At 47.6% G+C, this 25,187-nt stretch overlaps 7 protein-coding genes across 14 annotated transcripts; 4 read left to right on the top strand and 3 right to left on the bottom strand.

Moving 5' to 3' along the window:
* Nucleotides 1-96: 96 nt before the first annotated feature.
* On the bottom strand, nucleotides 97-4,239 carry H257_16646 (hypothetical protein). Of its 4 annotated transcripts, XM_009845168.1 has the most exons (9): nucleotides 4,172-4,239; nucleotides 2,784-4,105; nucleotides 2,520-2,661; nucleotides 2,284-2,447; nucleotides 1,977-2,216; nucleotides 1,695-1,845; nucleotides 1,494-1,640; nucleotides 1,266-1,399; nucleotides 97-926 (listed from the first exon to the last, which is right to left on the bottom strand). In XM_009845168.1, the coding sequence occupies exons 2-9, from the start codon at nucleotides 4,037-4,039 to the stop codon at nucleotides 140-142; spliced, it is 3,021 nt and encodes a 1,006-aa protein (XP_009843470.1). In that variant the 5' UTR covers nucleotides 4,040-4,105; nucleotides 4,172-4,239; the 3' UTR covers nucleotides 97-139. The 4 variants fall into 4 exon arrangements, with proteins under 4 accessions (XP_009843470.1, XP_009843469.1, XP_009843468.1 ...); XM_009845167.1 differs by having other exon boundaries at nucleotides 2,784-4,239; XM_009845166.1 differs by having other exon boundaries at nucleotides 97-1,399.
* Nucleotides 4,240-4,300: 61 nt separating this feature from the next.
* H257_16645 (hypothetical protein) lies at nucleotides 4,301-4,854 on the bottom strand. The gene has a single exon (XM_009845165.1). It carries the CDS (start codon nucleotides 4,798-4,800, stop codon nucleotides 4,348-4,350), a length of 453 nt encoding a protein of 150 aa, XP_009843467.1. The 5' UTR covers nucleotides 4,801-4,854; the 3' UTR covers nucleotides 4,301-4,347.
* Nucleotides 4,855-5,127: 273 nt separating this feature from the next.
* H257_16644 (hypothetical protein) lies at nucleotides 5,128-9,949 on the top strand. The gene is made up of 17 exons (XM_009845164.1): nucleotides 5,128-5,512; nucleotides 5,599-5,811; nucleotides 5,869-6,011; nucleotides 6,296-6,356; nucleotides 6,461-6,755; nucleotides 6,835-6,916; nucleotides 6,977-7,138; nucleotides 7,349-7,510; nucleotides 7,564-7,685; nucleotides 7,736-7,860; nucleotides 7,959-8,020; nucleotides 8,383-8,828; nucleotides 8,904-8,993; nucleotides 9,280-9,351; nucleotides 9,474-9,605; nucleotides 9,653-9,694; nucleotides 9,775-9,949. Exons 1-17 carry the CDS (start codon nucleotides 5,186-5,188, stop codon nucleotides 9,822-9,824), a joined length of 2,586 nt encoding a protein of 861 aa, XP_009843466.1. The 5' UTR covers nucleotides 5,128-5,185; the 3' UTR covers nucleotides 9,825-9,949.
* A 216-nt stretch (nucleotides 9,950-10,165) lies between these two features.
* On the bottom strand, nucleotides 10,166-15,546 carry H257_16643. Of its 2 annotated transcripts, XM_009845162.1 has the most exons (27): nucleotides 15,478-15,546; nucleotides 15,358-15,433; nucleotides 15,182-15,303; nucleotides 15,048-15,125; nucleotides 14,899-14,973; nucleotides 14,703-14,841; nucleotides 14,492-14,650; nucleotides 14,289-14,365; nucleotides 13,976-14,028; nucleotides 13,865-13,929; nucleotides 13,705-13,796; nucleotides 13,330-13,460; nucleotides 13,140-13,221; nucleotides 12,822-12,927; nucleotides 12,679-12,754; nucleotides 12,546-12,591; nucleotides 12,402-12,471; nucleotides 12,232-12,304; nucleotides 12,109-12,142; nucleotides 11,926-12,001; nucleotides 11,740-11,838; nucleotides 11,599-11,672; nucleotides 11,108-11,192; nucleotides 11,002-11,050; nucleotides 10,830-10,885; nucleotides 10,604-10,668; nucleotides 10,166-10,506 (listed from the first exon to the last, which is right to left on the bottom strand). In XM_009845162.1, exons 1-27 carry the CDS (start codon nucleotides 15,524-15,526, stop codon nucleotides 10,286-10,288), a joined length of 2,328 nt encoding a protein of 775 aa, XP_009843464.1. In that variant the 5' UTR covers nucleotides 15,527-15,546; the 3' UTR covers nucleotides 10,166-10,285. The 2 variants fall into 2 exon arrangements, with proteins under 2 accessions (XP_009843464.1, XP_009843465.1); XM_009845163.1 differs by lacking the exon at nucleotides 10,166-10,506 and having other exon boundaries at nucleotides 10,565-10,668; nucleotides 11,002-11,192.
* Nucleotides 15,547-17,232: 1,686 nt separating this feature from the next.
* Nucleotides 17,233-18,437, top strand: H257_16642 (hypothetical protein). The gene is made up of 4 exons (XM_009845161.1): nucleotides 17,233-17,431; nucleotides 17,488-17,733; nucleotides 17,791-18,073; nucleotides 18,205-18,437. The coding sequence occupies exons 1-4, from the start codon at nucleotides 17,285-17,287 to the stop codon at nucleotides 18,402-18,404; spliced, it is 876 nt and encodes a 291-aa protein (XP_009843463.1). The 5' UTR covers nucleotides 17,233-17,284; the 3' UTR covers nucleotides 18,405-18,437.
* A 695-nt stretch (nucleotides 18,438-19,132) lies between these two features.
* Nucleotides 19,133-22,654, top strand: H257_16641 (hypothetical protein). Of its 3 annotated transcripts, XM_009845159.1 has the most exons (11): nucleotides 19,133-19,581; nucleotides 19,640-19,954; nucleotides 20,004-20,138; nucleotides 20,207-20,317; nucleotides 20,398-20,543; nucleotides 20,817-20,902; nucleotides 21,066-21,310; nucleotides 21,379-21,574; nucleotides 21,825-21,917; nucleotides 22,015-22,220; nucleotides 22,286-22,654. In XM_009845159.1, the coding sequence occupies exons 1-11, from the start codon at nucleotides 19,156-19,158 to the stop codon at nucleotides 22,607-22,609; spliced, it is 2,283 nt and encodes a 760-aa protein (XP_009843461.1). In that variant the 5' UTR covers nucleotides 19,133-19,155; the 3' UTR covers nucleotides 22,610-22,654. The 3 variants fall into 3 exon arrangements, with proteins under 3 accessions (XP_009843461.1, XP_009843460.1, XP_009843462.1); XM_009845158.1 differs by having other exon boundaries at nucleotides 22,015-22,654; XM_009845160.1 differs by having other exon boundaries at nucleotides 21,825-22,220.
* Nucleotides 22,655-23,049: 395 nt separating this feature from the next.
* Nucleotides 23,050-24,647, top strand: H257_16640. Of its 2 annotated transcripts, XM_009845156.1 has the most exons (6): nucleotides 23,050-23,413; nucleotides 23,481-23,593; nucleotides 23,655-23,741; nucleotides 23,811-24,074; nucleotides 24,117-24,354; nucleotides 24,411-24,647. In XM_009845156.1, the coding sequence occupies exons 1-6, from the start codon at nucleotides 23,071-23,073 to the stop codon at nucleotides 24,533-24,535; spliced, it is 1,170 nt and encodes a 389-aa protein (XP_009843458.1). In that variant the 5' UTR covers nucleotides 23,050-23,070; the 3' UTR covers nucleotides 24,536-24,647. The 2 variants fall into 2 exon arrangements, with proteins under 2 accessions (XP_009843458.1, XP_009843459.1); XM_009845157.1 differs by having other exon boundaries at nucleotides 23,811-24,354.
* Nucleotides 24,648-25,187: the final 540 nt, after the last annotated feature.

Below are 25,187 nucleotides of genomic sequence, written 5' to 3'. Positions count from 1 at the left end.
GTTTTTCAATGCAACTTTGTCAGCTTGTTCGAGGCGTTCTTTGTAAATGCATATATGTGTTTTCAAGGGTATGTATTCTCAAAACACGATCTTGAACCGTCGCAGGTGTCGAAAAATATATAACACGTTTGAATTGTCTCTATTCTACACCTGGCAACGGCGGCGATGGTTCCTCGTCGGGTGTTTCCAACACAGGTGCTGCTGCTGGTGGAGTGACGCACATACTATTATGATGCGTGCTCGGACCGCCACCGCCAGTCGATGTCATCGGCGGGGAAGGGGCCACGGGCATGGCGGGAGTGCCGCTGTTGCCAGTACCGCGGGGGCTGCTGCTGTTATGCACGCCAATGTGCGACGGCCGCGGGACAAAACTCGTGCGGTTCGCTTGTGCGCTTACCATCCGGTGCTCGTCCACACAAAACACTTGGTCAAGGATGTCCTTGATGTTCTTGAGCTGGAGCATCTCGGCCTTCTTCCACATGTTGTAATTGCGGTGTACTTGGTCCAAGATTGGTTTGAACCCCGGTGTAAACACGATTTCAGCCACAACGTCAAAGAACGGCAAAATGATAAACTCAAAGAACCCGACTTGGTTCTTGGCGCTGTTCTCAGATGCGCGGTTCATAAATGGACTGATCTCCATCCCGAGCTCCTTCTCTTCGTCGCCCTGGAGGAAAAACTCTTCAATGATCAGCTCCGACCACCGCGCATGCAGTAAAGTGGCCTTGGATGAGTGGCCAATGTCGGCGCACTTGATGATGATCTTCATGAGCATCATCGGCGATTCCATCACGTCGTTCTTGTTTTGAGATAACAGCGCCGTCTTCAGACTCCCCACGAGTTGCAAGTGTACCGACAAGTCGGTGGTCAAGACCATTTCAATGATGGCCTTGCGTACTTCCGTGTACTGCTTTGGTTTCATGCCGCTATTTACATATGTATACACGTCCAAAACGTCAACTGTCGAACAACGTACGAGCTAGCTAGCAAGTCTGACCACAACAAAGTTCGGTAGGCTATGACGATTGCTTAGGTGATAGGGAGGTACATGTACTTTCGACAGTAGAAACAAACAAACACGACATACAACCTACTGTACTAGCCTTCCCAATCACTTTCGTAGCTCGAGAACCAAGGCAAAACACACATATTCACACAATCAATACTATCTATCGATTAATGCTATATATGATGACTAGGATTAGGTAGTACGTAGTACTGAACGAATGATAATATTGAACAATATGACCAGGATTAGGTAGTACCTAAATATATTGAACTGGGGCTCCGACGCCAAGATGAACGACTCGGCCAAGTGCATGCGTTCCAACACGGACGCGTCACTGTATCGCACGGCGAGGCTATGACCTGCCTTGACGAGAAAGTTGTTGGATTTGCCCTACCAAAACCACCGACCAAGATGACACACCAACGATGTCACATTATTTTTCCAAGTGTCCAAATGTCCACAACATTAGAAATCGAAGTCGTACGGGATGTCGAAAGTCGTGAATGGCCGCGGCCACAATCGCTGCAAACACTTCTTGCATATTGAGCAGGGTCATGATGAAGCCACCGTCGACTGCTGATAGCATAAACTCGACGTAATTCACCACGTCGGCAGCATGGCAGTTGTTGTGCTAGCGATCAGCACAGTGTCGCATGAGAACAAGGGGCTTGCATTGTGTACGTACGTAGGGGTTGGGGAGGTAGCCGGCGTCGATGAACCAAAAGAAGTTGAGCATCACATTGCGTTCAACCGAGCACGACGTGAAGAGGTTGTGCCTTTCAAAGATCACGTACGTCACGTACGAGATCGGGCTGCCTTGGGCCATCTCTGCGACCCTAACCACACACACACATCCCAAGTGCAGTCAGTTTGCACCCCCCCCTCAAAACCGTCAAACCCCCATACATCGTGTACACAAAAAAACACGCTCTCAAGATCGTGGGGTAGGTTGGAAAACTTGGCATACTCGTGAATGTCAACGTTCCACCCGTAGAGCAACATCATGGCGTTGATCTTGGACAAGACGTCTTCGTCCGGCAAGCGGACGTCAGGGTGGAGGTTGATGGACGCTAGCACCCCCTCCGCCTCGTCGTCGGTGGTCGTGGACGATCGTCGGTTATTGTTACGCTGATACGCCTTGCTGGCCAGTACCGTGGTGGCCCATCCTTTGGTGTCGTCGTCGATATCGACTTCGCCGCTCTTGCCCCTACACATACACACCATAAATCATCATCGCCCATTGGACGTTTTAATATGGAGCTTGGACGACGTACTTGAGCTGTTCGTGGATGTCGGGGGCAAATAAATTGTGGCCTTGCTTGGTTAAAAGCGTAACTATCTCGCTCAAATTTGCTTGGAGGCTCTTGTCCAGGGTCACGTTTTGTTGAATTTTGGTCAAGTCTGTGATTACTTTGGCCATGGGCGAGTCCAAATCGAGCTACAATTTGATCATTCAATATAGTACCACTGTGAAAGAATCAAAACAACGTCAATAGAATCATATAATTACCATGTCAGACGTGCCAGCGTTGTGCGCTTGCAACATGCGCTTGAGCGATCGGTTTTCGTTTTGAATTTGCTCTTTCTGCGCTTGGGTGATGCGCACTTCTTCCTTGACCGACCGCACGTTGAGGTAATTCAGCCGCATAAACCTAAACACATACACACGTTGCACACTCTATATGAGCCAGCCACAGCCAAAGGTTGGAGGAGGGGTTGGGGGTAGTAGTAGTAATAAGAGAGGGAGTGGGGGGCTAACTAGAAGGGCTCGTACCGGTCGCTCTGCCGAGCACGGTACACCATGATCACTGTGAGCGTGGCCAATACAAACACGAGGTAAAACTTGCACCGCATTAGGAAGCTAGAGCTCGACACGGGATACGTCATGGACAGCGCAAGGCAGTAAAAGACGTTGATGTTGAACGCGACGAAGATATAGTGCGCCGCGTTCAGGTGAAACATAGGCGCAGCGATCAGCACCACAATTGGCCGCACCAGGTTCGCGTTGAGCTGCGAGAACGGCAGCATCACGTCCAGGATAAAGAATGTGAGAATCTGTTCCAATGTGCCCTCGCGGTCGGGGAACCGCCACCAGTCGGTTCGGTTGTTGAGGTTGAATACCTGTGTGCCGTTCAGAACGAGATCCGCGAGCACAATCGATCCCCCCGAGAGCGCCGGATACGTCAAGTTTTGCAGCAGTGCAAAGTTGCCAGTTGGTGTTTGCAGGGCAAACTGCACCGTTTGGTCGGCAAGGTGCACGACAAGGGACGGGGTACCGTCGCGCATGATGGCGGCGCTGGTTGTGTTGGCAACAAACCCTATCGCAGCGTTTGCGACAGTGTTCATGCCGATGGCGTAGTCCATGATTGAGTTCATGTTTTTGGCTGTAAACCCCTTCATTTGATCCGTCGAGCAAAAGAAACCGCCGCCCATCAACGACAGCGCAAAGCAGTGCACGATCACGTTGAAAATCGGCTGCATGTGCTGCTCGTACTGCTTGTATTGGCATAGGGCGACCAAAAACGGAGTCGGGACTAGGAACGGAAGGGAAAAGTATACACTCAGCCGCGCCGACGAGATCGCGTCGACTTGGCCGTCATCTGCGTGGAATAGCAGGTACAAGTCCAAGGCCGTGGACGCGACCCAGATCACCCACAGAAACAAACTAAAGTTGCATGCAGACGTCAAGCTGATCTCAGTGTAGTAGTTCTGGTACTCGCGCTCGACGAGAAAGTTGGCCGAGAATTCGTTGGTCAAGTAGTTGAACCCGTACTTTTCCTCCATGAGTTTTGTGATCATGGATGACTCGTTGCGGTCCGCCGCCGAGTACGGATTGAGCAGCGTCGTGGCCAGCCCCATGGACGACCTCCGCACCGGATCGTCCTTTTCACTCGGCACCTTCTTGGGCGACTCCACGGGGCGAAACACCGAGCGCCGCCGCAGGTTATGCGCGGTGCCGCGCCGGCTGCTCTGGGTTGTGAGCGGAGTCGAAGGTCGGGGCCGCACCGACAATGGGCCAAGGGCAGGCATGCCGTCGAACGTTGCCCCTTTGCCGCGAGCCTCGCGTTCGCTGCTGGCTTTGCGGCCGTGGGGGACCTTGGGGGCGATTTTTGACATGAAGTTGGTAGCCACGATAGAGCTAGTGATAGGCGATGGCTTCACCTGGAAGCGGGGACGCAGATGATAATGCCGAGGGTGCCGACGGTTGGCGATATAAGTGCCTATTGGAGGCGAGCATGAAACTGTCGTTCCACCAAGGTGAAACCGACATCGGTTTCTTTTTTTGGTTAACCGTGGCGAAGGACGCAAACAAGACGAGTGATCGGGGTCGCATTATGTTAAACATTCGGATCAAACACGTGTAGTGTGGGGGAACGTCTTGGCCGCCGCCGTCCAAGCCAAAACACGGTCCAGTCCCCATCCGCATCCAGCAGCGCTCGCAGTACATACCCCACCAGCGCCAAATTGCCAACGGAGGCCACGGCAACCGTCCATCCCAGTGCCTTTGTCCACAATGACAAGGATTGTTCGCGACAGTGGACCCAGAAACCACCAAAGAGATACCCCACGACCAGATTCGCCAGCGCTGTCGTGTCCACGGGATGGGCAGGTTGCTGGAGGAATCGTGGTAAGAGGAGACTAATGGAGGGCGATGGGGACAAGATGGACGGAAGGTCAACAAGAAGCAACACGACGCCGCATGTACTCGTGACGATCCATACAAGTCGAGCTGTGGACGCACCTACGTCAACGCTCGTGAACTCGTCGTCGGCTACTGCTCGGACGATCATTAATGTCCGGATGCATAAGGTTTAGTCCGGATAAATGAGTTGAACTACTGGTAGATCTTTGTGAACAGTCGCCGAACACACGAATGTCCTGTGAAAATGCTTCGAGTTGTTGCTCCTGAGGCGGGTTGGATATGGGAAAGGAGGGTGTGGTCATATTATTGACGCCAAGGTGCCAAGATAGCATACCATGGTAGTACATGGTCCATAAGAATCGACCAATCCATTCTCAGGCTATCGGTACATATGTATGAACTGTATCTTGTATTACCCCAAAGAATAGGGGTCATATGGCGGCGGTTATGACGGTTTCACGTCGAATTGCCGTATCTTGGCGAAGCGTCGTTTGAATATACTCTGCAGCAGCGATCTGGCACTTGTAGAGAACATGACCTCGTACGGGTACAACAGTGGCAACCGCAGCAAGCAGCCGCAGCACATGATGGACGACGACGAAGACGAAGACTTGTACGAAGGGTTCAACTACTCGATCGACTTGGCGCCGCCGCAAACCGCGTCCATGCAACAGACCAGCAGCTACTTCAAGACTGGTCAATCTGGTCAGAACGGTGGAAACAACCCGCCAGGCACAGCGTTCCGGGCGCCGCCGTCGCAGATGGGGCGTCAGGTGCCGACGGCTCGGCTGCAGACTGGGCAGCAAGGCAGCGGCGAAGTGGCACGACCCATGACGTCGGTGACTGGTGCCGGCTTCTCGGTGCGTCACCTCGCTTATGTTATTTGGGTGAACCCAAAATCTACGGAGAGGTGTGTTGATGGTGTTGTTGTTCTACATATGTGCAGTCCAATCCCAAAACTGCCGCCGGTCAACGCATGTTTGATCCGCTGGGGGAAGCCCGCAAGACCCCCGCGCCACCGCTCGCTGAAAAGGCCGAGAATTCACCCAAAGAAACGGCCAAGGAGCTCGAGAAGCTCGTGAACGCGCTCATTGAACAGAGTTCCGAGGCCGCCGTCAAGCACGAGAGCGAAGAAGCGTTGCGGCTCGCTAAAGAGGCGGTAAACCATTGGACATGCAAAACGTGAACATGTTACGATGCGGATGGCGACATGTAGGGAAAGAAGGAGCGAGCGTTCACCAAGCACTGCGAAACGCACGGGCTTAGCGATATGACCAACATCGACTTGACGTACGCTGTGTTTTTTAACTTGGCGAATGCGTACCACTTGAACGGGATGTGGAAGGAAGCGATTCAAAGGTAGGACCGGCGGCTACACCAACCAAATATATCTATGGCCTCAACACTACATAAGAGAGATTCACTCGTTGCCAAACATGCACAGTAAACGTATAGCTTTTGACAGACTGAAATAGCATGACTATAGAGTCGCATTGCAACGTGGTGGTGATAACGTGACTTGTAAAAAGTTGATTCGTTGACATGCTTGGCACACTGTAATCGTTCATAAAGTTCTGACGGGTATTTCAATTGGAATGAAGTATGGGTTCCTGACAAGTCGTCCTTTCGAATATGTATCGTAGCTACACCCCAATAGTCAAGAATAAACAATACCCCCAAGGCGGTCGGCTTCGCGTCAACATGGTACCCCCTCGTTGTCATGAATCCGTGGACAGTATACCTTGCAATCCACCATCGTTTATATATATGAGCGTGACGGGCACGTGTGTGTATTATATGTGACATAGGGCAACATTTACTTTGAGCAGCAGCAATACCCGACCGCCATTCGCATGTATCGCATGGCGTTAGATCAAATCCCCAACACATCCAAGGAAATTCGGTTCAACATCAAGAAGAACATCGGGTCGGCGCAAATCAAGCTCGGCCATTACCAGGACGCAGCCACGACCTTTGAAGATATTATGGAAGGCAACCCTGACTTCCAGTCTGGGTTCAACCTAATCATCTGCTACTACGCGATCGGCGAACACGAAAAGATGCGCCGAGGGTTTACCAACTTGATTGGCATTCCGATGGAAGGTAGTACTACTAGTAGTAGTTTGCAATAGTATCATCCAGTCGATATGCACACGACCTGAGCGCCCACGATGTGACGCAGGGGTGGGTGACGACGACGGCCAGGACGACGAAAGCAAGGAAGGGGAACCCCCCGCCGGCGCGGTGCATTTGAAAAAGGACGGGTCGGTGCCATTGGTCCACGACCGTATGCAACACATCCTTCTTGACGACGAATGATGTAGGCTGAAAGCTGAGATTCGGGAGCGGCAAAAGAAGGCGTCGGAATTCATTTTGACCGCTGCCAAGTTGTGTGCCCCGGCGCTCGACAAGAAGGACTGGCTCGCGGGGTACAACTGGGTCATTGACGCGATGAAGGTCGACCACGAACCCATCGCCAGCGAAATGTACGACGAAGACGACTAAAACCATCACATCCTACTCATCTTTGTCGTGGAGAGTTGCAAAACATAACAACATTTTGACCCCAACACTCTTATTTTTTTTGGAAAATATTTTTATTGGACTGGCAGGGAAAATAATATTTTTTACAATGCTATGATTTGCACTGTAAGCAATGCTTCGAGTATGCATTTTGAACGACCGATATATTATAGGGAAATCTGCAAGGCGCTGCACTTTTTGAAGAACAAGGATTTTGACAAAGCGATCGAAGTGCTGAAAGCGTTTGAAAAAAAAGACCCCGCGCTCAAGGCCATGGCGGCGACGAACTTGAGCTTTTTATATTTTGTCGAAGGCGACTACGCGCAAGCCGACAAGTACGTTGATATGGAGTTGGGCTCGAAAAATCACATATATATATTATCACTAGGTTTGCGTCGTTGGCCGTGCGCCACCAGCGCTACAACGCCAAGGCGTTGGTGAACAAGGGCAACTGCCTGTACGTGAAAAACGAATGCGAACGGGCCAAGGAATTGTACTTGGAAGCAATTGGTAAATATGACAGGAATAATAAATATATATATTTATATACGTCTTTTCAGGGGTCGAAGCGGACTGTATCGAAGCGATTTTCAACTTGGGGCTGGTGAACATCAAGATTGGCGTCCTCAATGAAGCCCTCCAAGCGTTTGAGAAGCTCCATAGCATTGTCCCCACCAACACTGAAGTACGACACAACTCGCACAAAGTAGACTGTTCGATGGTGTCCACCACGTACATATTGGCTGCAACACGACAGCAACGACGACACTCAATCAATTGTAGGTGCTGTATCAAATTGCAAACCTGCACGACATGATGGGCAACTACCGTCAAGCCGCGAAATGGTATTATCTTTTTACCCAATATTTGGACTATTGTGCTGATTCTTTGCCAAACCTATCGATCGATTCGTTGAACTGACTTTATATGTAAAAACTAACTGAGGTCATATACGATTTCGATATTGAGTTGGTCAAAGAGCGGATTTGATTGGCTACTTGATTCTTGATCTGGGTTTTGATTGGTCGTAAAATATCAATTGTCTGTCGATTTGGTTATTCTGCTCATTCTATTGAGCACACCACTCCGATTTCGAATCGACTTGACAATACCACCCTCCAAATACTTGTCCGACATCACCAGCTCCAAAAAATAATAATATTAACACAAAAAAAATATTTTTCTCATCAACATAACCACAACGTAGGTTCAACATCTTGCTGTCGTGCTTTGGGTCGGCGAAGAACATCGCCGACCCGGGCGTGTTGGCTCGGATGGGGCAAATTTTCAACAAGGACGACGACGAGACTCAGGCGTTCCACTTCCACTTGGAGTCGTACCGGCATTTCCCAGTGAATTTGGACGTGATCTCATGGCTTGGCGTGTGGTATGTCAAGAGCGAGCTGTACGAAAAAGCGATCCAGTTCTTCGAGCGCGCGGCGCAGATCCAGCCCACCGAAGTCAAGTGGCGGCTCATGGTCACGAGCTGCCACCGCCGCATGGGGGCGTACCAGAAGGCGCTGGTCTTGTACGAGCAGATTCACGTGGATTACCCCGATAACCTCGAGTGCCTGCGATACTTGGTGGCAATTTGCAAGGACTTGGGCCAAAAGTATGAACATCACCAGCAAGCACTGGCCAAACTTGAGCGAGGTAAGAACATAATATGGAGTTGGGGCATGGTGTTGTGGTGAAAAACGGAGAACTATATGGGCACATTTTGCGTAGAAAATGCCGCCAAGATCAATTCGCAAACGAACACGACCCAACAACAGGCGACCCCGCAGCAGCAGCAATCGATGAACCGACCGGCGAGTGGTACGTCGCAGTAGTTGTGGCAACTCGACCTGATGAATGGGTTTACTTTATACTAGTATGATAAATGAGATTTGGTGAATACTTCTGAAGTACGCTACTGTTGTACATAGTATGAACGATATGTCGGAACTCGTTCTTTTTTGTGTCGATCGAGCTGTATGTATGAACAAGTGTACACACGTTGCTATTGGAATGATTTAAAATATAGATGAAAGTGGCCTTCAAAATAACTAATAATCTTTAAAAAAAAGTAGAAACTTAAATATTTATATATATATACGCGTAGGCCAAAACGATCGAGGAGGGGGATCGGCCGGGGGCCGGCGGGGAGAGGCCAACAACCAGCACCCAGACAACAGTACGTATACTGTGCATTCAAACATTTAAAGTGTTTGATCTTGGATTATTTATATATTTTTATAACCATTTAAAATGTTTGATCTTGGATTATTTATATACACATTTACATATATATTATAGGTGTGTACGACCATGGTGGCAGGACGCAGCAACGGGAGGCAACCCGCGAAGAGAACAATAAAAGCAGCAGCTTTCACGTGGAAGCGGACGAGTCCGACTATGCCGTCCCTAAGCCCATGTCGTCTAACGCTGGTTAGAGAATATATGTGTCTAGTGGGTTCTAACGAGGGTATATGTAGCATCTTCGAGCCCCAAGGTTGCTCGAAAGGACAAAACTGATGGTAATTATATATATATATAACTATCACATATATATATCACGACAAATGACAGAAACAACAACTAATGCAACTGTCTGTAGAAGCAGACGACTGGGGCGATGCGGATGTGGGCAACCTCTTGGGAGATTAATTCAAATGCTGTGTAATAATAAGAATAGATGGGAAATGAAGACAGAGTTCGAGTGTGGTTTCGAACTGGAGTCACGTAGCCACCACATTCATAACGATGAAATACAGTGGCTTTCCGACACCGCATCCCTACTACTCAGACGTTAAGCAAGTTTCAGTAGCAGCCATTTGCGTTATCCGTGATTATCCCAATTATTTAATTGTACAATTTCCCAAATATATGATGTAGAACTCGTGATGTCTTAGGCACGTGTATCTATGAAAGCTCCTGATTTCTATGCTTGGATTGCTTGTCCAACATGCCAATGGATATTATACCTGTCCGTTGTATATCTGTGATAACTACAGTCGTCCGGCATATAATTAATTAGGTGAGTGAGGTGAATACATATATCAAACCAATCAAGTAAAGAGAGTGTATATATATATATATTTATTTATTTATTTTGAGTCCAAGTCAGCTTAACTACTGTATGCTACCGCTTGAACTACGAGTGCTAAGAGGATGACAAGTCCCACCGATAGGCGATTGGCCGAAGCAAACGGCAGCATGAACGAGCAGTCTTGGCCCAGAAATGGAAAATGCGACAGAGTGCTGTTGTACGGGTCGTACAGCATCGAGCAATAGCACGACCCGTTCACGCATATGCCGTTGGGGTACGAGCAGTTGTTTAAGCACACGCCTAATACAATAACAAAGCGATATCACACGATCGAATATATATATATATATATATATATATATATATATATATTTATTTATATGGAAGACGGACGTACGCTGGTCGCAGTACTTGCCAGCCCATCCCGGATCGCACAAACACCGCGAATTTGGAAACTCGACACTACAACCCGCGAATAAGAAGTCTATCTATTTCATTTCTATATATATTATATTATATATTTATATATTTATATATATATAATATATATACGTCCGTCCAAACAACATGTGTGGACAACTACAGATACACTGAACATATCATTTGACTCGTATTTTTAGTACCTGCAAAATCCATGCCCCGAGCAATTGTACGCGCAATTCCGAATCGAACAATCCGCCTAGATAGGAATATTACGTTTATAACTTTAAAAAATATCATCCGAATATATAAATATTGCGTTGTCTTGAACTATAGTTATCCATAATATCAGACGTGAGACGGCGTAGCTCGTACCCCAATGAAGGGCGGGCGACAGATACACTGGCCAAATCCATCGCAGACCCTAGTAGTATATGGAATATTTCATTAGTTGGTTGAATAGTACATAGTAATGATTAACCCGTTCGAGTAATGGGTGTTGGTCGTCGAGCACGGCGACTTTTGGATGTTGGGGACGTAGGTATCGTTGTTCGTGTGCTCAAAGCCTATAGAGGACACACATGGTCAGGTCGTTCAGTATATAAAACTAACATCGAATAAGACCAGTACGTAGAATCATAAGACTGGTACATACGTCAAGGAGGACTAAGTGTATGCATAAAATCCACATAAGACTACTACATAGCGTCAAGGAAGACTGTCTACTTTTATCGTATCACGGCCAAACGACCAAGACATAAAACAAAGTCAGCTTCATAGAACGAAGAAGAAAAAGGCTAGGATTTCGAATCAAATGAGCTCAGTAGATAGAACCAATTAAGTCTGTATCAAATAATCAAATAAGACTAGTATAATAGCATCACATGTATAACCCATTAAGGCTAGAACGCAGAATCAAATAAGACGAGTACATAGCCTTAAGTCTAGTTAGTACATTGCCATAAGTCCAACCTGAGAAGCAGCAGTGCACGCAGCTCGTGCCTTTGGTGATGTCGTTGAAGGCACAAACACTCCCTGGACACGTCCTATATATATATATATATATATAAAGCCACGACATCATCCAGCGGACTTTTCTTTTTCTTTAAGTACATGTTGGAGCAGTCGACGCCGTAGTACCCTTCGTCGCACATGCACCGGCCGTACGAGCATACCCCGTGCAAGCTGCAGTTTTTGATGCAGTTGGCCAAACTACTCAATATATATCCACGACGTGAGTAAAAATACAACGAATAAATAATTATATATATACTAGTATATATATTTATATATGTAGACCTGTACGACCACCAGTCGTCATAGGTAAACGCTGGGGTGGTCGAGCTCGACGCATACAACTCTTCTCTTGTCACGCCTACGAAAATATATGAAATAAACACCTTCGCACTCTAGTACATCGCTTGTCTAGTACTAGTACTACTAGTAGTAGTAGTTGGTAGAAACATAGGATTCGGTTCTTACCATAGCCTCCATACATTAGCATGAGCTGGTATCCCTGATAAAGTAGTCGCAACTTATTATAACAAATCCATTTCAGATATATATATATATATATAAATATTTATATATTTCTGCTGTTCGCACCGAATGATACACTGCCATGTGGCCTGCTCGTTGTGCCGGGCGAGACCATTGCAAAATCCACGGCAGGTCAGTGCTACATACACGGGAGTTACTGGTAGTATGATATTATTTTTACTGAGAACTTGGTATTATTCCTTCTTTTCGTGTTATTTCCATGCACAATGCATTACCGATTGTCAATGCGATCGCGGCATCCGTCCCACCCAGGCGCCTTCCGCCTTGCTTGCGTGTAGAACGTATCTAATAGAAATATAAAATATATTTCTCGTTTCTAAATATAAATACAAGAGTCTTTGGATAAAGAAGCATTGTACCTGCCACGTCCAACACACCCCTCGTCGGCACGGCCACCACTGAAAACTATGCCAAATATTGTTTATGGATACTTATTCATACATATATATTTATATGTAAACTATTCATGGACTCAGATTTATATTTACATACGTGGGTGGTGCCATAATGAGCTTCCTTTTCAAGCTCCTCCGTCGACTTTGTCGTGTCGTTCACTGCCACATACGGTCTACCATTATCATTTCCAGTTATATAAACATAAAATAGAAATATAATATATATATATATATATGTACTGATAGGTGCCGCTAAACAAGTCGGCGCGCAGAGCGAGGTCGTCTGTGCATTGCGGTGGATACAACGCATGAATAAAAGCTTCTTGTTGCAGCCACTGGGATGCCGCTATAGATATGTGAATCCTTGCATTTAAAAATATACAAATATATATATATATATATAGTCAAAATCAAGTAAATCCTTGCATTTAAATATATATATATATATAGTCAAAATCAAGTAAATCCTTGCATTTAAATATATATATATATATATATATATATAGTCAAAATCAACAAATAGCGGACCAATCAGTTGTTTCACGAATATCTACATACTCGTGTTAAATTGCCACGTGTCTTCGTAATAATAGTTGGACCGGTACCCTCCAAACAAGACAAACACTTGTCCCGCGGCCACCTATGCATATCGATGGATTATAAAATATTTATATATAATTTCCACTACTATAGCAACAGTTGCCATGAAATATATATTGGATTTCTCCCACGTTTGGAAATATTATACCAGCGAGTGCTCTGCTCTTGGTCCTGGCATCGTTCCAAAGCGAGGGGCGACCTCCCGCCACGTGCCCGTGGTAAGGTTGAACACCCACAGGTCACTCAGGTAGTACGGATTCGTTGGAAACGGAGTGTACCCTAACGAGAAATATATATAAATATATATATATTTATTTAACTATATTATATATAATTGTCAAACACTCGCATCGTCAGGTTAAGGAAACGACGTCCACGTGAATCTCGACAGAATATGATCCCGTTTGAGCAAATACAATCGGTGTGATAAAAACATAAGGAAAAGAATAACCACTTGATATTATGTGTTCATTGTATTATTTTCCAAAAGGAATATTTTTAAAAATAATTAAAGCCATTTTACCTGGACTGGTACCCTCCAGAACCCCGCGGCCCCCGCCACGGCCATCCGTCGCTGGATATGGAAAGAATGTTTGGTAGCCGCCGTAAATATACCTACAGGTTATAGCATGGATTTTAACTAAATTATGTGTTAATCACATTCATATGATAAATTTACGCACAAGCCATCGCCCAAGATCACAGATGCATGCCCTGCTCGCCCTGAAGGCCACTCAATAGAGCACGTCTACAATGTATAGTTAGATGTAAAAAATATAGTAGCAATGTCGTACGTCTGTGGCGTCGCATGTGGGTTTTGGATGCCGTTCGGTCCACGTTCCATTGGCTACGTTGTGAATTTATCAAAGATAATATAGATCAGTACAAGATGCAAAATAGTGTACCATCATACAACAAACAAGTAAAACGACTGTACTGGCACCGCCCAAGAATACGACGACTGCAAACATTCAATCGCCACAATGTAAATACACTACATCCATCCAATTGAAGCTGATAATATCAATCGCACTGTGATAAAACCAACTTTATATATATATATATATATATATATATATATATATTGAACTGGACTGGACTACTTACCCACGTCAAATTGCCACAGATCGTCCAAATATCCTCCACGGGGATACACCGTCAGGTCCGACCAGACATTGGCCTCGCTACCATTCAAGTTTTAGTCACATTTTGTATGCCGAAAATGATACCCTATTTTATATATATATACAAAAATCTGATGATAGATTCAAACAAAATAAATGGTTGCCTAATATAAACCATGAATATACCTGTTTTGAGGCGCAAATCCATGCCACAGCCGATACCCGCCAAAGAAATACATGGACGACGCTGTCGCAGACGACGAGAACTTCCACCGCTTCCCCGGACCCAATGGATTGCCCAGCTCGTGCATTTCTGTCCACGAATTATCCTGAAAGTTGAACCGCCTAAAACATGTAGAGTATGACGTGGCATCGCCACAGAAGAACAGAAATATACCACATATCGTCGCAATAATCGGTACAGAGTATGCCAAAGCCTCCATAGACCAGCATACTGTCCTGAAACACTTCAGCTCTGTGAAACCATCGCTCGGGCGGCTTGGGGCAGACCAGCGCACCATATCGCATATTACACCCTACCGAAGATTCGGCGAAAAATGAAACAAATATGGGAATATCGAGCATGTGTGTACCGCCCCACGGTAAGCCTTGATGCAGTTGCACCCAAGACTTGTCGACGCAGCTATCGTCTGCAAACCGTGTGCAATCTGCGATGGGGTGTAATTAGTGTGGGATTGGCAAGTGCAATGTGACAACGTGGTCTAGGTCAACAGGGACGTACTGATGTCGTACGCCCACACGTCGTTGTAGTACACGCCAATGGGCACAGTGCATGTATCGTCGGTGCAAGTATCTTGAACTGCATTGTGGTTGTCGCGTGAGTAATCACATGTAGGCCTGCGTGGCTCCTGTCACCTGGATGGTCGGTATACGTGGAGAACTCGAGCCGGCCCTGCGTTTCCACCGTGTCGTACGACTTGGGTACATGCGTTGCTCGTGTGTCGTCCGCACGCCCGCCAAATACAATGGCGCGTGACCTATGCAGAAGTGACTATTGGTCATCGCGTGGTGGTCGACGATAGAAAGGGTACCCATGTAATGCCAGCGAATGGCCCCGCCGAGGACCAGGACCCGCACCCTTCCACATCCATTGCTTCCAACTCCGCACTAGTCGTGTACATCAGAGTCATGGGTTTCAGCCAATTCCTCACCTAAAGGCAGCAATGACGCCACCACGACACCGCCAGCAAGGACGCGCATCACCAAATCTGTTGGAAAAGATCGAAAATCGCGAGCTCATCTTTATCCGGATATTGAATATAGCACTATTTGGACAAAATAATTCTTTGTTCTCGTAGTATTAATATATTTTGTTTACTGGAGGGTGAGGAAAATAGTCATACTGTCCGTTTGGGCGAGTCGAATTATTTAACTTTTATTTTATTTTAAGACTCAAGTATAGAATCCTCCGATGTACCTGTTTTAAAAATGCGTTTGCATTAAGTACGTTCCATTAGGTGCTGAAACTTCATTTCAAACCTGGTGGAATTGTATTCATTTCCAGGCAATATAAAACCCCTCACGGACTGCACGTTAAACTCCTGAATTCAAATATACCTTTGGATCGACGAAATACCTCCTAGGGTAAAAGTTATGGGAGAAACCATTCTTGCATTCCTTCCGCCCAAACGGACAGTATTAGAACGAACTCGATGGAGCTGATGCCTATAATAGCAATGTTACACGATTGGATGAGTTCTTACTTGACCTGACTGATTGACAGAAACCTTCGTCGTCGCATCTTCGCTCATTGCTCCAGTCATTTCGTTATTTTTATCATACCATGAATATAATTTTTTTTACAACACATCAAAACGATGTTATATGATGTTATATTTGGAAGCAAAGATTACTACTAACGTTATTAATAGTAACAAAGTTGATCAACGTGGATGTTATATTTGAGACAGCCACTTTCAAAGCCACACAACATGAGCCAATGTAAACCGACGACCCCGAGATTCAATCTGCGTGTTCACAAGCATTATCTCTACATAATGACGTGTTATAGAGGTTGCTGCTACGAGCTATATTCATCGATGTATTTACATACAAAGTATGTTATATTTGCGTTTTTTCCTACTTTGAGGACTCATCATTCATGGTACAATGTTGCAATCGCCATATTTCGAGCTTTGAACGATAACCTGCAACTAAGTTTGCATTATCTACATTCATTGCACTGCTCGTAGACAAGCCATCAGAGACATATTCGACGTCAAAGTCATGTACTACTTTCTTAGTTAGCTAACAAAGTTGATCATAAATTTTGACTAACTTCAAGTCATATTTGAAGCAATGTTCTATTATTATGCTGATTGGTTTAAAAAATTTCAAACAATTCAATGTCAAGTCCGTTAAAAATACCGAACAGTTTTGAGCTAAAGTCACTACACTATGCGTTCGAGATTGTCGCGTCTCCTCGAAAGGCCAAACGAAAGTCCTCAGCCTCTAGTGTGTCGATCAGACAGGACAAGAGCTAGTGCGATCGAGCTGCTTGGTATGCTGCCAATTCATTTGAGGTTCGCTGTTTTGGTCATTTCCCGCACCTTCCTGTAAATATAGTAAGACGTCGACGTAGATTTTTCTTCTACAGTACTAATGTTACTGTACTACCGGCAGTATTAATACGTAGTAAGCTTACTAATACTTAACTCCCCTAGGACCAAAATGCGTCTTAGACGTACCGTACACCTAAGACGTACGAATTAACTAATTTGTCTGAAACCTGCTCATTTTTTAAATCCTCACTATATTCGCTGGAATTAATCCGAATTCTTTGGGTTCTTGAGAGACACGATTGGTTAAATATAGAAGAATGCGGTACATTGATTGGACAGTTGATTTGACGATGTCCAGTCATTTCAAGAGTCCGGATAATCGTCTCCATTTAAGGTCGGACGGTATCCGGATAACGGCTGCAGTGGTGTTGCCGCCGAGCTGTGCGGTGTCGCTATCATGGTCGAAGCAGCCACCAAAGCCCACGATGACCAGCACTTCTTCCATCGACATTCACATCTGCGAGAGTTTATCTGCGGCGGGACGGCCGCGGCGATCAACATCATCGTAACCTTCGTCCCAAACAAGATCATGTTTCGTCAGCAGGTAGCGCCGCCCTCCACCGACAGCTAGGACCATTATCGTTCCCACATTCTTCGTAGCTGTACGGCACGTCCACGGTGGATGCATGGAAAAGTATACGTGACGATGGCTGGCCTCGACTGTACCGCGGCGTGCGTCCGCCGTTGATGCAGGCTGCCGTGTCCAAGTCCATCATGTTTGGTCTGTACAACTCGTACCATGCCAAGCTCACCACCACGTTTGGGAACCACATCGGCGGCCTTTCCACGTCGCATTACGCGGCGTTCCTGTCTGGCACGACGGAGGCCGTGTTGACTCCGTTCGAAGTACGTCGACGGCGCTGTCCACCGTTCGGATCTTCATGATGTTGTACACCGACGTAGCGCATCCAAACACTGCTGCAAACCACAAAATACAACACGACGTTCTCCAGTGCGGCGGATGCTGTCGTCCAGGTCACCCGTCGGGGGCCGAGGGAGCTCTACCGCGGTGTCACAGCCATCTTAATCCGCAACGCGCCATCCAACATCATCTTTTTTGGGCTACGCGAACCCGTCCGGGACCTGCTGCCAGAAACCACATCTTCGCATGCCATATTTGCCGCCGATTTCGTGAGTGGCGCCGTCTTGGGGGCATTTCTCAGCACGTTGTTCTTTCCCCTCAACGGTAACACCAACCAGGATGGCTTGCTTGGACGTTTATGTGTGTGCTACTTATCCTGAGATTGTGTGTATTTTATATATATATATTTATTTTTTTTCATACCCGATTATGTATGGTGTATGGGCATGTTGTAGTGGCCAAAACGCGCATGCAAAGCGTGTACGGCACGACCCGACACATGGGCGTAGTCGAAGCCCTGGAACTGACGTACCACGAACGGGGAGGCAGCTGGGTCAAGGTCTACCGAGGGGTTCACATCAACTTTGTGCGGTCGCTCATTACGTGGGGTATCATCAATTCGGCCTACGAGAAACTCATGACGTTGACCGAATAACACCTTAGATTATATATATATATATTGTCGATTTGATACAAATTTGGGGAGGGTAGCAGTGTCGGGGGTCATGAAATTGCATATACTGTATATTGCAAGTTTGGCTGTTTATTGCATGAACACAAAGTGAGCGGATGTATGTGTCGATAAAGCCTAGTGGTATGCTTAACTGGAGCCAAGATATGGGCGTGTACTAGTAAGTGATTATACCCTATGAGAATGCGTACTCTAGTCCACAGTAAGTAGACCTGATGTCTTGACGAACGTGCTTAGTACTAGGACGTACGTAGGATATGACAGAGCCCACTGGGACTTAATAGGACAGTTTTGATGCAGTGTACACTTGGCCCCCGCTACGACAGACATGTGGCATCGCTGCATGTGTGTAAACGTTCGAGTACAGTACTACTGTACACTGTAACACAGAAAAGATCGACAAGAATTGGACTTGGTTGTAGTACACGGAAAGCAACATCCATAAGTGCCACTGTACGCTTTCTCCAGGCAGGGTTTACATACTGTATGCCTACAGCTGGAATTACAGAGGTTTATACGAATACTGGTACACACCTGTGGGCATGCCCTAAGCAGTTGTAACACGTGCCACTACTATTACTAGTCTGTGGTCCAACGGGCGTCATCGTTGGATGTCGTCGACTGTAGCATTATATCCTACACACGTTCGTCGTCGTCGTCGTTGTGATGGTGAAACCGCTTTGAAACGGCAACCGCATTCGCAGGCAGAGGCTTGATGAAACGCAAGGAGCTGCTGGCGGCATGTGAGTCGCTGGTCAAGTCATACGACCCGGCCATCGTCACGGTGGACGCGCACGTGGACGAGGCGCTCAAGGGCTATGCGGACGCCGATCGATTGTTTCTGCACCAAGTCCTGTACGGATGTGTTCGATACAAGGACGTGCTCAAGGTCGTGTTGTCCAACTTTTACCAGGACAATTCGGCCAAGTGCAGCCGCAACGATTACACCAAGTTCCTGATCATGGGGTACCTGGCCCTCTTCCGGCTGGACGAGATCGGCATGGCCGGGTTTCACGGGTTCGTGTCGACGCACAACCCCACGGCGATGCACGTGTTCCTGGCGTATCTTTTCGACGACGCGATCCTCCACGGCCCAGTCAAAGCCGAGTGGTTGCGGCTCTTGGATCAAGAGTTTGTTGAGGTAGGACAGTAGTATGACGTACGTGGCAATGTACGATGACAATGCACAACGAGCGTAGACGCAACTGATTGCGAAACTCGAAAAACATCGCCCCGAAATCGACCAAGTGCTAGGCCATTTGCATGCCAAGGCGTTTGGCATGGCTGCGGCGAGGGAAAGTCTCAAACAGAGCGGGGGGGTCGTCCGGGTCGCCAGCAAACAGCCGACGGTGCCAGTGGCCCCCAATATCACAAAACCCAAGCCAAGGGCAATTCCAGAACCCACACGGATTCCACTTGAAACCAAAGCCCATCCCGTGCCAGACTTGAACAAACTGACCTTGGCCGACATCCAAGACCACCAGAAGCACCGTCGTGACGCCATGAAGGAGCAGGTACGGGCATCCTCCACGACCGCCAATCTTTCTACTGTCCGGTGAGTAGGTATTGAAAAAGTATCAAGAGTCAGTGGCACAGCCATTTCAGCTGGAAGAAACAAGGAGCAACCTCGAAGCCATCAAACAAGAGGTCGAAGCGCAGCGGATGGCCGAAGTGAACCGCAAGTTCAAAGCCAAACCCGTGGGTTTTCATTCAAAGCATCCATTCCCAATGTAGATAGATATGTATTGATGATGACTACCCACTAGGCGCCAACGTTTAGCGACAAGGATGCCCCCGTGAAACTCAACACGGCTGCGATCTTGCGCGAAGACGCACTGTACAAGAAAAAGCAAGAAAAGGAGGCCAAGTTGATCCAAGTACGCATGTATTATTATCTTTATCTTTGGCAGAAATAGTATATTTGATAGATTTATGTGGTGGTATACAACTGTATTAGGCGTACGAGTCCGACTTGCGGGACGCGTCGGAATTCTACCGATGGCAAAGTGACATGATAAAAAAGGACGACGCCGCCCACCGCGCGCAAGTCGAGACCCGGCGCTTGGAAATGGTCCAAGCCCAGCATGAAGCGATTGAAGCCAGGTACATATATATATTTACGAAAGTGATATATACATATATCACTTTCATCAATTTGTACGACGAGCCATGTGTATCGTGTACGAGTGTCATGGGTGCAAAGTTATACTAGTACTAGTACAGTATACTGGTATATATGGAGATGACGTGAACATGGGTGTGGCCAAAAGTGATATGTTACTAATACTACGGTAGTATGATATATACGTATGACGTAATCATGGAAGTTTTAGTGTATATATATATATGGGTCGTAGTCTCACGCACAGGAGGTAGCCTTCGCGCCAAGGTAGAAAATCGTGACGTGGCCAATCAAATGAAGCTCGTGTCCAAAGAGAACGACGAGCGGCGTCGATTGGAAGGTTTGTCCAATCATCTACTATCTCTACATATACAAGTCCACCATAGTCGACGCATATGTGCTGCATTCCTCGCAAATTTATATATATATATATACGACCCAACATTTGCCAAGCCATATACACCACGAGATATGACGGTAGAGAGTTCTCGTCTTGATCATAGAGATGGCCATCGACGATTCGAACCGACAAGGGGCACTGGAGATCAAACTGACGCGAGAAGTCGCGCCCCGGGAGGCCGAAGAGCGCGTCAAGAGCGATAACCACCGGAAACGAGAAGCAGTCAACGCGATGCTGGAGACGGAGCGGGCGCGCAAGGCCGCGCAGGACGCCATCGATCAAGCGCAGCGGGAGGACCTGATCCGACAGATCCGGGCATTGGATCGGGTGCACCGGGAACACGTCGCGGTACAGTAATTCAAATCGAAGACTACGAGGACGATCACCCAACAGTCGTGTATATATGTGGTCATTAGATCTTTGACCCGACCGAGAGTGCAAACTTGGGGCTGTTGGACGAAATGTCGCTGGTCGAGCTGCGTGAACGGCTGCAGCTGCGCAAAGTGGAGGAAGCCGAGCTGGAGGCGCAGCGGCGGGAGCTAATTCTGCAGGAGAAGAAGGAGCGGGAGGCAGATTTGAAGTCGCGAGTGAGCAATATCAGCCGCATTCGACGTACGCGGTTGTTTATGCCGTCATCGTACCATCGTGATACTGTATTGACGTACCTCCGACGGGGGTGCTGCTTTTGCGTGATGAAGGGTTGTAGATGGATTGACGGCTGCGATGTTTTGTATTTCGTCGATTGTGATGGATTTGTGGATGGTTGGAATAAACATTATGGATGGGACGAAATGGATGGTTGTCAAGCATTGGAGAGATGGATGATGGGATGCCTATATGATTTGTAAAATGGATGGTTTAGAATTGGCGGCGTCGGCCAATCGCACGTCCCGAGATCGTCGCAAACAGTTGGAGCAGGACAAGCGCGACCAAGACAAACACATGCGGGATCAAGGTACTACTACTGTACTACTACTATTCGACCCGAATTTGAAGTTGACACGTCTGGAACTGCCCAAAAATCACCACAACCAACGGTAATGACGATATAGGCAATTTGAAGCTGGCCCAAAAGATGGCGGCACAGCGGGCGGACCGAGACGCAGAGTTTCAACGCTTAAAAGAAGAGGGCGAGTTGGTAGCGAACAAGCGCATGTTCCTTGGGGCGGCCAAGAACATGCTGGAAGTGCGGCACTTTATGCAGCAGACGATGGGCGCGGAGAGGCAGGCGTCGAATCGCCAGAACGCCGTGCAAACGGTACCCCCAAGCTGCTGTTGTCTGGGGTTGTGGTTTGAGTCAAACCACACGTGGCACGACGGTAGGAAGCGCGAGTGGAATCCCAGACCAAGCACATGGACACGAAGATTCGACAGACGTATCGACACAAGCAAGCGATGCAGCACGAAGCCTCGATGCGCGAGAACGACGCCGCTTTGGACAAGGCCATGGGCGAGACCAAGCAGCGGCTGCGGCATGACAAGGACATGCGGAAGGCCGTGGTACACCACGAACAGGCTCGGCGGGGCCACGCGGCCGAGATCCTGCAACATCGAAACATGTACGCGACGCAAGTGTCGGCGGCTGACGTGGCGAATGGCCGGACGTTTCGAGCAGCCGCAGCGTCCAATCAAGAGGGCCAGTCGTAGAATGTAACGATAAAACGAGTCGTTTGGAAAACACTTTATACCGGTAGATAGATAGTATGTTCATTGGAATCATCAGGGGGTGGAGGGGTGATAGCGCCGTTGTTGACTTGTACGGAGGTCTGTGTAACGTTATATGTATGTCGTGTTACGAAGACTACTACTGTATACCGGTACTTGCGGCATATTCCAAGTGCTGCTGATACAGTACCACGTCGTAGCGTGAGGATGATAATGGGGTTTCAGTTTTCAATCGAATTGTTGCGAATGGAAGCTGGCGATGAGCTTGACTCTTGTACCAGGTCTTGGCAAGACTTATTGGAGTCTATTTTTTCTGCTTTGTCCACTATTATATGTACTGTATAATAAATAGGTTGCAGTCTGACAAGTGGAGATGTATGTATCACGTGGTTGAAATGTCGTTATTCTAACCAATCAGATGTTACAATTCGCAGGATTGGTCGATGGCAATCATGTTCAAATATAAGGAAGGTTCGTCTTGCATGAGCGAAATGGAACCTGCGCATGGTGCTGCTGGAGATCAAGTGACGAAGAAACAAAAGACTTCAGCGGAAGGCAGCAGCACACCCAAACCAACGATCGAGTGGAAGAAAACGCCTTCATTTCCACCCACAGAGGGCTCGTGCACCGTGTGGCTCCCACGCAAGCAGCGATACTGTTCCCATCACGCGACGTTCGGCTCGACCAAGTGCACGACCCATGCCGCGTTGGACACTCGATCGTCGGCAGTTGTGGCCGAGGCCACGGGTGCGGGCGTTGACGGCGAAGAGCTACCGCCACATGCGGGTAGTATGTCCATTCTCCACGGGTTGTGCCATCGTTCGTTGATGACTGACTGGTACGATATATATAGCCGAGACTGTAGCCACGTCGTCGTCGCGCAAGACCAATTTAGATCGACACTTGAAGCGCATGTTGAATCCGTTCTCGATTCCACCCCTCAAGGCAGCCCCAGTATGGAGCGAGGTTGGGAGTCTCCTTCTTTCCGACGCTGCTTGTCAATATCCTGTTTGTGTCGTGGTGGTAGCTGTTCACTGACCCTTCGTTGCCACTATGCATCGACATTGGATGTTCCAAGGGGTTGTACATCCGCGACTACCGTGATAAGAAGCAGGTCGGTCCGTGCCTCTCCTACCTTTGCCTCTCTCGAAGGCAGTAAACGAACGTTCTAAGAACGTTCTAGCTCACCTCAAACTGGAACTTTGTCGGCGTCGAAATCTTCGAGCCGTACGTGGTGGCGGCCAACGCCGCGACGGCTGCCTCCACCAGTCTCGAGCCCAAGAACCTCGCATATGTTCATGCCAACATCAACAACAGCCTTGAGACCCTCGTCGCAGGTCAAGTAATCGGTCGCGTGAGTTTGCTGTTTCCCGATCCGTGGGGATGTGGGCTCGCAACAGAACACAAGAACAAAAAGCGACGAGTGATGTCACTGTCGTTCGCCAAGGTGCGATTATTTCGAACCACTTTACCTCATCTCACGTTGTAGCGATTGGCGGCGGCAATGCCCATCGACTCGGAGTTCTATTTGGCCAGTGACTACGAAGACCTGGCGCTCGACATTCGGTCGCATCTGCTGGCCACGGGCGCCTTTGATGTGCCTGAAGAAGGACAGTATAAGCCGACCATGACGGCGCCCGCCATGCGACAGAGTTACGAGAACAAGGAAAAAAAGGAGCGGCTCCTGGATGCGTCCAAAGGCGTGGGCAAGATCGCGGCCGAGTCGGGTGCGTGTGTGTTGTCATATTGGTTGTTGATTAGACTATTGGATTGGGTGGAATAGATGCGACAACTTTATGGCTTGCGACCATGCCGCTGGGGGTGCCCACGGAGCGCGATATCATTTGCGAAAACCAATGGCGACCGGTGTATCGCCTTGTACTGACTCGTAACAGCACGTTGTCTTAAGAAAACCCGTGGGAATCGAATGGGCCGTTGGGTTGGCATCTTCATGACAGAGAGATGTGACTAGTTATCTCAGTACTTAGTGAATGAAAATCGAAAGCGTTCATGTTGGATACGTCGTCGTGATTGGGGGTGTATTCGCCTGAACTGTAAGGAAATGTATGGCAAGTTGCCACGTCACATCGCATTGGACTGACTGGTCACTCAACAATCTCACTGAACGTTTTACGACGTACTAGTAGTACTGTACAGTACTGGTATATTACTGGTATACGAGTAAGAATTATCCGGTGACTTTATCCGGCTAACATTTTGTTTTCACTCTGAACTCAAGGATGCGAGCACTAACAGTAAAGGTTGACATAGGTCGCTTATGCGCAATGAGCGCGTGTTATCGCTTCGACTTCATCGTAATCGACGGCCATTAGGTCTATGCATGACTTGGTTGAGTCTGAAGCAGTCGTGGTGGTGGTGGTATGCCGTGGTTGCGGAGACACACGAAAGTCCACGCCCTGTACATGAAAGTTTGGTATCACTTGAAAGATGTATAAACATATAAAATTGCCAATTCAATGCAGAAAATAAAGCTGTTCGGTGTGTTGACATGTTCAGTAATTGTTGCCCGAACAGGGGCACCTGGGCATAAAAATGGTCC

The sequence above is a fragment of the Aphanomyces astaci genome (genome assembly GCF_000520075.1).
Source record: "Aphanomyces astaci strain APO3 unplaced genomic scaffold supercont1.89, whole genome shotgun sequence".
Classification (NCBI taxonomy): Eukaryota; Oomycota; class Saprolegniomycetes; order Saprolegniales; family Verrucalvaceae; genus Aphanomyces; species Aphanomyces astaci.
The sequence above is the reverse complement of the archived record's forward strand: the minus strand, read 5'-3'. Positions and strand labels throughout refer to the sequence as shown.

Bases quoted from the DNA above. Each gene is read 5' to 3' on its own strand.
- H257_16644 (XM_009845164.1), top strand. From the start codon at position 5,186: ATGACCTCGTACGGGTACAACAGTGGCAACCGCAGCAAGCAGCCGCAG. The intron at 6,357-6,460 runs GTACCCCCTCGT...TATGTGACATAG, and splicing joins GTCGGCTTCGCGTCAACATG to GGCAACATTTACTTTGAGCA. The intron at 6,756-6,834 runs GTAGTACTACTA...GATGTGACGCAG, and splicing joins GATTGGCATTCCGATGGAAG to GGGTGGGTGACGACGACGGC.
- H257_16645 (XM_009845165.1), bottom strand. From the start codon at position 4,800: ATGATCGTCCGAGCAGTAGCCGACGACGAGTTCACGAGCGTTGACGTA.
- H257_16646 (XM_009845167.1), bottom strand. From the start codon at position 4,126: ATGTCAAAAATCGCCCCCAAGGTCCCCCACGGCCGCAAAGCCAGCAGC. The intron at 2,448-2,519 runs GTAATTATATGA...ATCAAATTGTAG, and splicing joins ACGCTGGCACGTCTGACATG to CTCGATTTGGACTCGCCCAT. The intron at 927-1,265 runs GTACTACCTAAT...ATATGTAAATAG, and splicing joins CCCCAGTTCAATATATTTAG to CGGCATGAAACCAAAGCAGT.
- H257_16642 (XM_009845161.1), top strand. From the start codon at position 17,285: ATGGTCGAAGCAGCCACCAAAGCCCACGATGACCAGCACTTCTTCCAT. The intron at 17,432-17,487 runs GTAGCGCCGCCC...CATTCTTCGTAG, and splicing joins AGATCATGTTTCGTCAGCAG to CTGTACGGCACGTCCACGGT. The intron at 17,734-17,790 runs GTACGTCGACGG...ACACCGACGTAG, and splicing joins CCGTGTTGACTCCGTTCGAA to CGCATCCAAACACTGCTGCA.
- H257_16641 (XM_009845158.1), top strand. From the start codon at position 19,156: ATGAAACGCAAGGAGCTGCTGGCGGCATGTGAGTCGCTGGTCAAGTCA. The intron at 19,955-20,003 runs GTACGGGCATCC...TCCGGTGAGTAG, and splicing joins GTGACGCCATGAAGGAGCAG to GTATTGAAAAAGTATCAAGA. The intron at 21,918-22,014 runs GTACTACTACTG...ATGACGATATAG, and splicing joins CAAACACATGCGGGATCAAG to GCAATTTGAAGCTGGCCCAA.
- H257_16643 (XM_009845162.1), bottom strand. From the start codon at position 15,526: ATGCGCGTCCTTGCTGGCGGTGTCGTGGTGGCGTCATTGCTGCCTTTA. The intron at 14,651-14,702 runs GTATATTTCTGT...TACATGTTTTAG, and splicing joins GATTATTGCGACGATATGTG to GCGGTTCAACTTTCAGGATA. The intron at 12,143-12,231 runs GTGCGAACAGCA...CTACTTTATCAG, and splicing joins ACATGGCAGTGTATCATTCG to GGATACCAGCTCATGCTAAT.
- H257_16640 (XM_009845156.1), top strand. From the start codon at position 23,071: ATGGCAATCATGTTCAAATATAAGGAAGGTTCGTCTTGCATGAGCGAA. The intron at 23,742-23,810 runs GTCGGTCCGTGC...AGAACGTTCTAG, and splicing joins ACTACCGTGATAAGAAGCAG to CTCACCTCAAACTGGAACTT. The intron at 24,355-24,410 runs GTGCGTGTGTGT...TGGGTGGAATAG, and splicing joins CAAGATCGCGGCCGAGTCGG to ATGCGACAACTTTATGGCTT.